Source organism: Triticum dicoccoides, chromosome 7A, assembly GCF_002162155.2.
Source record: "Triticum dicoccoides isolate Atlit2015 ecotype Zavitan chromosome 7A, WEW_v2.0, whole genome shotgun sequence".
Taxonomy (NCBI): domain Eukaryota; kingdom Viridiplantae; phylum Streptophyta; class Magnoliopsida; order Poales; family Poaceae; genus Triticum; species Triticum dicoccoides.
In genome coordinates this window covers 238355210-238367717 of record NC_041392.1, presented here as the reverse complement: position 1 = coordinate 238367717, position 12508 = coordinate 238355210, and the positions used below count along the sequence as shown (strand labels likewise).

The 12508-nt window shown below is 43.0% G+C and overlaps 1 protein-coding gene across 1 annotated transcript in view; it reads right to left on the bottom strand.

Moving 5' to 3' along the window:
- Window positions 1-3692, bottom strand: part of LOC119330841 — a 5474-nt gene extending 1782 nt beyond the window's left edge. The window contains exon 1 of the mRNA XM_037603968.1: window positions 3037-3692. Within this exon, the coding sequence (XP_037459865.1) occupies window positions 3037-3470 (434 nt within the window). The 5' untranslated portion in view covers window positions 3471-3692. The remainder of the gene's footprint in view (window positions 1-3036) is intronic.
- Between the last annotated feature and the right edge of the window lie 8816 nt (window positions 3693-12508).

The following is a 12508-nucleotide window of genomic DNA, read 5'->3' as shown; positions in this document are numbered from 1 at the left end:
TATAAGTGACACCATCAATCATCCAACCTCTATGGGTGGCTGTGGAATGAGATGGCTTTCTCGACATGAAAAGTTAGAAGATCATACATAAAAGGATAATAAGAAAGGAGGTAAGAGCACGGTTTTTTTTATTCCGATTTTTTTTCCGGGAGGGGCCGGAAAATCCGGTTCTCGAAAATTTCCAGAAATTTCGGATTTTTTTCAATCCAAAAACATTTAACGTCAAAATATATAATTTTTAACCAATTGAGAACATGAAGTACTTTCTGGTGAATTGGTCCGCTCGCTTACTTACCTACCGAAGGTCGTGCGTTCGATCACTTCCTAACGCACCGCGACCGATTTTTTTAGGAAGCTTGAATAAGGCAAAAAAAGTTCAAATTGCAAACAAGGGTAATCGAACCTGAGACGTAAGAATGATAGGTAGCGCTGCCTACCATTTCGACAAGTGCTTGCTTATGACTATCTTGGTATATGTAGCCATTTGACATTACTTAGTCTTTTAAATTAAAAAAATTAAAACTTTTTGGACGGTATCGGTTTTTTTCGGAGGTCGCCTAGGTTTCTGGTTTACAGCCAGTTTCCGTTTTTGCAGAACGGAATAAAAACACTGGTAAGAGACAAAAATGGGCAACTGTTGATCTAGGAATACTTTGGATTTATATTCTATTTCAAATGGAGCATGTCTCGATTTCGACAAAAGCTGAATATCATATATGTTCAGATATGGGTAGAATTAAAAAGGTACCCAACATAACTGAAAAACAATGGCGCTCCGTAGGCTTTATATTTAGTTGGTATGAGATAATTTCGTTTCCAGTATCTAGTAATAGAGTCCTTGTCAGTTTGAAAACAAAATGATACCTAGTATATTAATTTCATATTCTTAAGAATCTTCTAATTTGCACCATAGTAGGCACCAACATGGCCGACAATAAGTCTCATAACCTGGAATGATCAAATATGACCCAAAACTAACGTACAAAGCATAAAAACAAGAACTTCAAAGAAATTTACTCATATTGTCTTGTCTAATCATCAGTCATTGTGCAAATAAATATGATGCCTAAATATTTGCCCATTGTCTTGAAATACTTAAGTAGTTTCCTTTTTGCTACTAGTGTCTTGAATCAGCAGAATTATTTAACAAGACGTGTGTCCCTTGAGTTGAGCATTATAGGGTTAAAATCTTGATGAAAACTCAATTAACTCATGTGCACGGACAAAGACAAGGACCATATGGACTCAATACTGAAATAAATTCAGTGAGGTGATTGTTGGAGCAGTAGTTGATCCTCCGGCTTTCATACATTGATCAAATTGGTACGATATTTATTCCCAATTTTTTCATTAAATTTATCTATTTGTTCAAATATAATCAACTTACTGACATTATACTAAATATGTTAATACAACCAACTTACTTAATTTGTAGTATTATATATGTAATTGTTTCCTTTATCGACATTTCATCGAGATCATTTCCCCACATATTGTCCGACAAAGGTTTAAATTGTGATATGTTCAATAAGCCATGACGAGTTTCGGTAGAACTGGGTGTCAGACCAGTTGGCTAGTGGTGTGCGGCCGGCTCCCACATTTGAGCCTTGTGCTCCGCAGGGCATGTGTCTGGTTGTTTCTTCTTAATAAAATGTTGTATGGGCTAGTCCCTGTTGGTCCTTTTTTTTATGGTTAGTTTCCATAAATTTGAAGAGCATGTGTGTTAGTTTAATACATGACATTTCCAAAAAGAGTACAATGATACTCAAAATAATGAAATACGATAGGTGCCACTTAGGAGCTAGTTTTTTTTAATATATAGAATTGTTTCTTTTTGTTTTAGAGACTTTTTGGATTCTGCCCGCGTCAGCTGTACCAAAATGGGGTGCGCTAATATTTTGGCAAGGGAATCAGAGGCTTCCGTCTCGCTAGTGAGCGGGCGTGAAATCAGAACTGCCCCTTAGTTCCCACAAATCAGAACTACCATCCAAACAGCCCCTTAGTTCCCACAAATTTTGTCTCTTTGATACTTTATCCATTGAGATATCAAAGTTGGCCTACCAATTTAGTTGTTGGATCATATAGTATGCTTTTTATTTGGAGCAAGGGCAATCAGATGGCATTAAGAATGTGATATAGTTAAGTGTCATGTCCAAGCTAAGACATGGTATTGGCGTATTGCCATCAGGCAGTTGGCCACAATGTGCCAATGTGGCGACCCTCAACGTCATCTTGGGCGGCCTGAACTGGATCAACAGTAACCACGTCGTGCGAGCTCGAAAAACACAGCCGCTGTCTTCGCCTGCCCTCGTAGGGACTCTTCTAGAAACCCCCTATCGGCGACCGACAGAGGTAACGGTAGACTTTGCAGGGCCTATAGCTTTGGCACGGTGTTGGGAACTCAAGCGTATAGGTCACTAATGGATGAGAAGGTCAGAGCACTGCAATCCACGGGACGCTGTGTCGTTAGTGATGCCAAGCAGTTTGGCAGGGCTCTAAGACCCTGCTCTGTTTGCAACCGGAAGATCACGTAAGGGATTTGTCAACCTCTAGATGAAAGCCCAAGCGATTAATCTGGAATAAATACAGCCAGCGTATACGGTAGTGTTTGACCGTGCAAGACAGTTACTCTGCATCCTTTGCTTACGGAATAAGCTTAGCCTCACCGGTAACTCCCCCGGAACAAGGGTGTGCGTTTCAGCAAGATGAGGCCCAGCCCCAGAGCGGTGTGCGCCTTTTGAAGTTTTTCAGAAGACCCAGACGACGGTGTCCGTAATCATTTTCAGAGAGTGAGGATGGCCTGGCACTGGCAGCGAGTGGGTCAATGGAACCGAACAAACACTGGGGTAGGGCGGCGCAGGAGCAGGGGCAGAGGACTGAGCTCGTAGCTGGGCACGCCGCTGACAAATTTTCATGGGTTTATTGGCCAAGCATAATGCCCGTACATATTTTGCAAGCCCTCCCTGTTCGGGTTTCCTATTCTGGTGCGAATATTATAAGCGGAAAAGAAAAAGGGGGCAAGGGATACTCACGAACCTGACGTGGAAGAGGTTGGGCACACGGGCGGCGCCGAGGTAGACCTCGACGGCCCCGAGGAAGGCCTGGTACGTGCGGATGTGCAGCGCGTCCACGCGCGGGTACGGCAGCCGCGGCCGCGGGCCCAGCCACCCCACCACCGCATTACCGCCGCCGCCGCCGCCGCCGCAGCCCAGGAAGGCGTACTCCCGCCAGCGCACCTGCTGCTGATCCTGGGGCGGCTCCGGCGGGGGCGGCAGAGGCAGCGCGACGAAGCCGGCCGCGGCGAGGATGGGCTCCAGGTCGTCGTGGGTCGTTATGGGGCGGAACGTGGCCGTGTGCCACAGGGACAGCTTCTTGGCCGCCTCCTGCACCGTCAGCCTTATGTCCCTGCTCCTGCCGCCCCCGCCCCCGCCGGCAGCCCCCGCGCCTGCACCACCGGCCGACGACGCCATGGACGGACCGACGGAGGAGGAGGAGGGGTTTATCGAGGGGACAAGGGGGGGACGGCTCTTGGCGTTGTTTATGCGGGAGAGACAGACAGAGAGAGATTGTTGGTGCGTTGTTTGAATCAAAAGACGGGGAGATTTCCGGAGAGGAAAGAAAGAAAGAAAGAAAATAAAGGGAAGGAAGGAAGGAGGGAGGGAGCAGGAGGAGGTGGACGAGACGAGAGGGGTCTGAGGCCGCCCGCGTTGGGATTCTCTCTCGCCCGCTCGGCCAATATATTTCTCGGGCCGTGATAAACGCTCCACGCACCTGCGCTCGTTCGGTGCGATGCGGGCCGTTTCGAAACCCCTGCCGATGACGCGTGGGCCCCGCGAGGGCTTTTGCTTGCGTGCCGGGGCCACATCCGCGCGTGTTTTGTGAAGGCTCGTGAACTGCTTCCTCTTCGGTAGAAGAGGAATGTGGAGACGTGGAGTAGTCAAAATGGAAACGGAAAAATGTTAATGCTGCCCAGAAATAGAAGTACAGCCCGAGTCCAGTGGATGGTGCTCCACATGCTCGTCCGTCTGCCTGTCATGTATCTGTGTTTTTTTTTGTTCTTTTTAGATACTAACTGCTGCCAGGGAGTAGACGAGAAATGGCAAAATTTTCGGCTGGGTAGAAACGGATGTCCAGCAAGGATGCACTGTCTTCATGAGTGCTTGCCTATACGGGACGCCATACACCCTGTGTGATTATCTGGAGCTAGCAACACGCATAAATGGATATGTTTTCATTCTCGGTTCATGTCGGTGACGTTCTCGCCGACCGCTCGGTTGTCGTTTTTATCTTTTGGCTTGCTTGTATGTGAAGTTTTTCCACAGCTTTGTATCGAATCGGCCATTTGGACTTTATATATAAAGCAGGAAATGCATATTTCGAGACACACAAGTGTGTTGGTGCTTATACAAAAGAAAGTCATTAAGCGGCGCCAACATCTCACACTCAAAAATGACAAAGGGTCCATTTAAGCCACGCGCCATCAAAGAGTGCTCCCTCAATAACCATTCTCGGAGAACGTTTTAAGAATTGTCATGATATAACAAATAGATTTACCGTGCTGTAGCAGTGAGATTTGCATGCTAAGAAGAAATAATTGCCATATGTTGTACTAGAAAGAATTGTCATACGGTTCAGAAATTTGTCATGCTGCAACAAATAAAATTGCCATGTGTTTGAGAGATTTGATATGTTGTAGAATAGATAATTGTCGGGCTAAGGGAAGGAGAAATTGCCCACATGTTCAAGAATTGCCACGCTACAACATGGCAAATTGACATGCTACATAGAGAAGTTGTCATACATGCTTCCATGGAACGGCATGCTTCGTGATAGAGGAGTGTCATATACTACACAAGGGGTCGTTCGCTCGGGAGGGTGTATGGGAGTGTGTGTTTGTGTCATTCGCTCCAGAGGATGCATGGAACAGGGATTGCCATGCCGTCATCGCTTTGAGATTTACGCATGGGATTGGACGCACAAGAAACACATGTAACTCTATTCATACTTGTAACCAGTACATGTACATTGTTTTGGATCCAAGTTCCAAATAATTACAAAGCAACTCCTGCATCTAAGATTTACAATAAAATATTTTGGGACATCTTCTCTATGGTATTAAACTTTGCAAGATAAAATACCACCAAGACTTCAGTAAAGAAACTATAATCGTGCTGAAGCGGCAACACTGCAACTTGTGCACCTGCAGGAACTTGATTACCAACATAGGTTTCTGAAAGCCCCTTGGGTTGTCCATCCAAAAAGATTAGAAGCCTTGACCGATGAACATACTTGGGACGGGGATTATTGTTGGATCACACGATATGCTACGCTAGCTCCAAATAAAAAAAAATCTACCGCGCAACCAAGATCATGTTGCTGGAAATAGATCATCGAATCAGGTTTACCACTAGAGGTGCGGTCATCGCAGCCGAAGTAGAGTTGGTGATGCGTATAGTCACTCGGCCAATCTCCCACGAACAGTGATGTTCCGCGAATGGCGATCTCCCCCGAAAGACGAAGTCCTGTTAACAGCTCCTCGTGGATCCCTCGGACGGCTCCTTGCGGTTCCCTCGAACGATTCATCCAAGCACCGTAGTTGCGATGCCTCTAAGGTAACGACACATACGGGGAGCAGCGTTGGGCAACAGACTACTAGGTCCAGGGGCGTGGGGAATGTTGGCGGCTGTGGAGGGACAAAAACGATCAATCCTAAAAGGTGCGCCCACTCCCCTTTATATGCACCTCCAAAGTGGGCTCAACACTTGAGGTCCACTAGGAATCTGCTCCCATTTTCCACTCGGATCCAATCCGAATGGGCTGCAACCCCTTAAGTGTGTGACCCTATAGGTTCACGTACGCATGGACATGACCCGAGTAGATAGTTGTTAGCGGCTTCTAGCAGAACGTGCCAACTCCCATGTGTGTGTAAAGTCATTTGACGAGCCTTGACAATGTGTCATATGCAACATTCCTTTTGCCTCACGATATTTCTTGTTGAGCTCAAGGCGAGTACTTGTCACCCTTATCGTAGCTCGACCTCTCTTCTCGAAACCGTGATACAGATTCTTGAATCGGGTTAATACTTAACCCAAGTCACATGGCCATGCTTTCCGAATCTGATCACTCAAGAGGGCACAGAGAATATCTCTCCTTATAGGAGGGGCAAATCCCATCTTGGTCAACCATGTATCACGTCATGTGTCACAACTCATGAAGTAGCGTTTGATAGACCGTAAGTGAGTTGGTCCTCATCCCAAGAACATGCGATGAGCTTAGGTCTAGGACATGGCATATACATTGTACTTGCAATTAACATATGACAATATCTCGCCGCGCCTCAAAGTGGGCCAGTCCATCTCGGTGATCTCCAACCCCGAACCCATACTGTCGGTATAGCATCTCCATGCACATGACTTGTGACACATATTCACCAACCAAATCATATACTAGTCAAAGGATATATGTCCGCATAACCTTATCAACTAGGGACTATTAGAACGATCATCACACAATATATAGTTCCACAAACAAGTCACATACTTATTGATACATATAACTGATGATGTTCAATGACAATACAAAAGACTCATGAATACATAGGGAAATATCATCATCACATGATTGCCTCTAGGGCATATCTCCAACAATTATACCCTGGAAGTGTAGATCGCCGAACCACAAAATCTTCACCATACTGTCGAGGAAAGATTCCAGCTCCATAGAAAATCAAACCAATAAAATCAACATGACACAGTAACATAAACTAATCAGACCCAAATAATTGGCTATGAGAAGAAACAAAACTCTCTAGCTCCATGGCACCGCCACAAGGAACCAATGTAATTTTATTAGCAAAAAGGGATAATTGATTTTATACCCTTAGTTGTGTTCCCCTCGTCAGGATTGCCCCTAGTTTTTGAAAACACATGGTCTTGCCCAACCCACTTTGGCGTCTTGTGGTTTTGCTCTTTGACCATTTGGCCATCACTTTGAAAACTTCCTAACCAATTCGTACTAAATCAAAAAAATATACAAAATGTTCCGAAAACATCACCTGTTTGTCAATGTCACTTGCATTCATGACAAAAGTGTTGGTAAGTGCCCATCTGAGTTTTAGCTCTTATCATACCACCATGAACTGTAAAATCTATAAAAATTCAAAAAAATGGTCGCAAAGAATGAAAAATGTTTTAAGTGCTTGCCAAGTTTCATCAGGGAATGCCATTCATGGAAGCCGTGGCAAAAAACCAAGCCACGACTTCCATGAATGCCATTCCCTGATGAAACTTGGCAAGCACTTAAAACATTTATCATTCTTTGCCACCAACTTTTTTTGAATTTTTTTAGATTTTACTTTTCATGGTGGTATATAAGAGCTAAAACTCAGATTGGCACTTACCAACACTTTTGTCATGAATGCAAGTGACATTGACATACAGGTGATGTTTTTCCAAACATTTTGGTATTTGATTTCCATTTTCTGATTTAGTATGAATTATTTATGAAGTTTTTAAAGTGACGGTCAAACAGTCAAAGGGCAAAAGCACAAGACGCCAAAGTGGGTTGGGCAATACCATGTGTTTTCAAAAACTAGGGGCAATCCTGATGAGGTGGGCACAACTAAGGGTATAAAACCAATTATCCCTAGAAAAAAATCACAAAGACTACTATATACTAATGAAGATTGTACATTTCTTGCAGATGCAAGGTCCCTCCACCTCTTAGTGCCGAGACGGCATCTGGAGGCGAGGGGAACAGAAATTCCTTCTCACGCAACTGCTAGTGTTTATGTGTTATGACAAATGCCTATACATCATAGCCCGTTGTTCCTATGCTAGCAGATCACCGATTCTTGCTCATTATGTAGTTCTTTCCAATAGGTGTGTGCAGGAAGGTATCACAATATCAAGCAAAAACAAAAGAAAAGTTTATGTTGCTAGAAACTGAAAGTCTTGTCTACTAGACGGTGCTACACATGGTCGTCCTAGAGCCTTCCACGTGTGTTTTTGTGTCATGTTTATTTGACATCTTCAGTTCAATTATATGACAACATTTCTTTTGCTGGATAGAAATGGAAGTACATTAAAGGATTAATTTCATAAGTGCTCATCTTGACGGGGCACTACAAATAGTGTTTGATTATATGGAGCAACCTACGTGTGACTTGTATTCATAGAAGAAATCGTGTTCTCCACACTATCATTCAGGTGCATGGAAACAAAAATCAGTGATGTTGCTGGCATCTTTACTGTCTAACGACAAATACTTTGCACGTTAGAAATTGTTGTTTCCACGCCACGTAAAAGATGTGATGTAGTAAGTTGCAAAGCACCAACAAACTCAGTATGCATGTTTTCATGTGATGAAACTGTGATCATTAAGCTACCCCAAATCCATAGTTATATGTAAACCTAACAAAGTTTTGGTTCTAGGAAATGAAATCTTGCTTGAGTAAATAGTGCTATAAATAATTTTCGTTGTCCCTCCAACACATGGTTCGGTGTATTATGTATTTGGGTGCTCTCGGTACGATGAAATAGCAAATTCTTTTGGTGTGATGAAAACATAAATCTAGTGATGAATGCAATGTACTCATCAATGCTTGCCTACATGCGATGTCATATATGATGTTCGACTATCCAGAGCAACTAGCTTATGTGTGAGTTGTAATTATCATGAAACTATGTCATCACTACTTCATGGAAATAGTAAGTTTCATTGGTTGGAAGAAAACTAAATTCTAATAAAAGTTGCAATGCCACCATAAGTGTTTGCCTACACGGGATGCCATATATAGTGTTTGATTGTCTGGAGTAACTTACATGTGAGTTGTATTTGTCGATGAAACCATGTTCTCCGCATAATCATGTGGGTCTATGGAAACGCAAACCATTTAATGATGCCCACACATTCGCACTCAATTGATAAATACTTACTACACTCCACGTACCTGCGTTAGGAGCAAACGGTTTTGAAAACGATGATGGTGACATGTGGGACCTAAAGAGCTTTCTTTATATCACGAAAATAAACCATGTGTGGTCTTGATATACGTTGGTAATTTTTTATTGTTCCATGTTGTTATATTATCATTTTTGGATGTTTTACAATCATTTTATATCATTTTTTGTACTAATCTATTGACATAGTATCAAGTGCCAATTGGTGTTTTTTGCATTTTTTTACATCGCAGGAAATCAATACCAAATGGAGTCCAAACGCCGCGAAACTTTTTGTGGATTTTTTTGGACCAGAAGACATCCAGTGGCACGGGGAAGCACCTAGGGGGTGCCCCGAGGAGGGCACAACCCACCAGGGCGTGCCTGGCCCCCCCAGGCACGCCCAGGTGGGTCGTGCCCACCTTGGTGGCCTCCCGAACCGCCTCTTCACTCTATAAATACCCCAATATTCCAGAAACCCTAGGGGAGTCAACGAAAATCAATTCCAGCCACCGCAAGTTCCAGAACCACCAGATCCAATCTACACACCATCACGGAGGGGTTCATCATGTCCATTGGTGCCTCTCCGATGATGCGTGAGTAGTTCTTTGTAGACCTTCGGGTCCGTAGTTAGTAGCTAGATGGCTTCCTCTCTCTCGTTTGATTCTCAATACAACGGTCTCTTGGAGATCCATATGATGTAACTCTTTTTGCGGTGTGTTTGTTGGGATCCGATGAAGTTTGAGTTTATGATCAGATCTATCTTTTTATCCATGAAAGTTATTTAGTCTTCTTTGATCTCTTATATGCATGATTGCTTATAGCCTTGTATTTCTTCTCCGATATTTGGGTTTTGTTTGGCCAACTTGATCTATTTATCATGCAATGGGAGGAGGTGCTTTGTGATGGGTTCGATCTTACGGTGCTTGATCCCAGTGACAGAAGGGGAACCAACACGTATGTATTGTTGCCATTAAGGATAACAAGATGGGGTCTATTTCTACATAAATAGATTTTGTCTACATCATGTCATTGTTCTTATTGCATTACTCAGTTTCTCCATGAACTTAACACACTAGATGCATGCTGGATAGTGATAACCCACAAGTATAGGGGATCACAACAGTTTTCGAGGGTAGAGTATTCAACCCAAATTTATTGATTCGACACAAGGGAAGCCAAAGAATATTCTCAAGTATTAGCAGCTGAGTTGTCAATTCAACCACACCTGGAAACTTAATATCTGCAGCAAAGTATTGAGTAGCAAAATAATATGATAGTAGTGGTAACGGTAGCAAAAGGTAATAGTAGCAAAAGTAAAGTTTTTGGTATTTTGTAATGATGACAGCAATAGCAACGGAAAAGTAAATAAGCGAAGAACAATATATGGAAAGCTCGTAGGCAATGGATCGGTGATGGAGAATTATGACGGATGCGGTTCATCATGTAACAATCATAACCTAGGGTGACACAGAACTAGCTCCAGTTCATCAATGTAATGTAGGCATGTATTCCGAATATATTCATACGTGCTTATGGAAAAGAACTTGCATGCCATCTTTTGTCCTACCCTCCCGTGGCAGCGGGGTCCTAATGGAAACTAAGGGATATTAAGGCCTCCTTTTAATAGAGTACCAGAACAAAGCATTAGCACATAGTGAATACATGAACTCCTCAAACTATGGTCATCACCGGTAAGTATCCTGATTATTGTCACTTCAGGGTTAACGGATCATAACACATAATAGGTGACTATAGACTTGCAAGATAGGATCAAGAACTCTCATATATTGATTAAAACATAATAGGTTCAGATCTGAAATCATGGCACTCGGGCCCTAGTGACAAGCATTAAGCATAGCAAAGTCATAGCAATATCAATCTCAGAACATAGTGGATACTAGGGATCAAACCCTAACAAAACTAACTCGATTACATGATAGATCTCATCCAACCCATCACCATCCAGCAAGCCTATGATGGAATTACTCACGCACGGCGGTGAGCATCATGAAATTGGTGATGGAGGATGGTTGATGATGACGATGGCGACAGATTCCCCTCTCCGGAGCCCCGAACGGACTCTAGATCAGCCCTCCCGAGAGGTTTTAGGGCTTGGCGGCGGCTCCGTATCATAAAACGCGATGAATTCTTCTCTCTGATTTTTTTTCTCCCCGAAACCAAATATATGGAGTTGGAGTTGAGGTCGGAGGAGGTCCAAGGGGCCCACGAGGTAGGGGCGCGCCCCCCACCCTCGTGGACAGCTGGTGGTCCCCCTGGCCTTCATCTTTTGCAAGGATTTTTTATTATTTCCGAAAAGTTGTTCCGTGAAGTTCCAGGTCATTCCGAGAACTTTTGTTTCTGCACATAAATAACACCGTGGTAATTCTGCTAAAAATAGCGTCAGTCCGGGTTAGTTCCATTCAAATCATGCAAGTTAGAATCCAAAACAAGGGCAAAAGTGTTTGGAAAAGTAGATACGACGGAGACGTATCAACTCCCCCAAGCTTAAACCATTGCTTGTCCTCAAGCAATTCACTTGATAAACTGAAAGTGATAAATAAAAACTTTTACAAACTCTGTTTGCTCTTGTTGTTGTAAATATGTAAAGCCAGCATTCAAGTTTTCAGCAAAGATTATGACTAATCACATTTACAATAACGCTTAGGTCTCAAGTTTACTTATATCAATGGCATAATCAACTAGCGAGCAATAATAATAAATCTCAGATGACAACACTTTCTCAAAACAATCATAATATGATATAACAAGATGGTATCTTGTTAGCCCTTTCTGAGACCGCAAAACATAAATGCACAACACCTTTAAAGATCAAGGACTGACTAGACATTGTAATTCATGGTAAAAGAGATCCAGTCAAGTCATACTCAATGTAAACTAACAGTAATGAATGCAAATGGCAGCGGTGCTCTCCAACTGGTGCTTTTTAATAAGAGGATGATGACTCAACATGAAAGTAAATAGATAGGCCCTTCGCAGAGGGAAGCTGGGATTTGTAGAGGTTCTAGAGCTCGGTTTTAAAATAGAGGTGAATAATATTTTGAGTGGTATACTTTCATTGTCAACATAACAACCAAGAGATGGCAATATCTTCCATGCTACACACATTATAGGCATTCCCAAACAGAATGGTAAAGTTTATACTCCCCCTTCCACCAACAAGCATCAATCCATGGCTTGCTCGAAACAACGAGTGCCTCCAACTAACAAGAGTCCCAGGGGGAGTTTTGTTTGCAATTATTTTGATTTAGTTTGCATAAAGCATGGGACTGGGCATCCCGGTGACCAGCCATTTTCTCGTGAGTGAGGAGCGGAGTCCACTCCTCTTGAGAATAACCCGCCTAACATGGAAGATACAGACAACCCTAGTTGATACATGAGCTATTCGAGCATACAAAACATGATATTTATTTGAAGGTTTAGAGTTTGGCACATACAAATTTACTTGGAACGGCAGGTAGATACCGTATATAGGTAGGTATGGTGGACTCATATGGAATAACTTTGGGGTTTATGGAGTTGGATGCACAAGCAGTATTCCCGCTTAG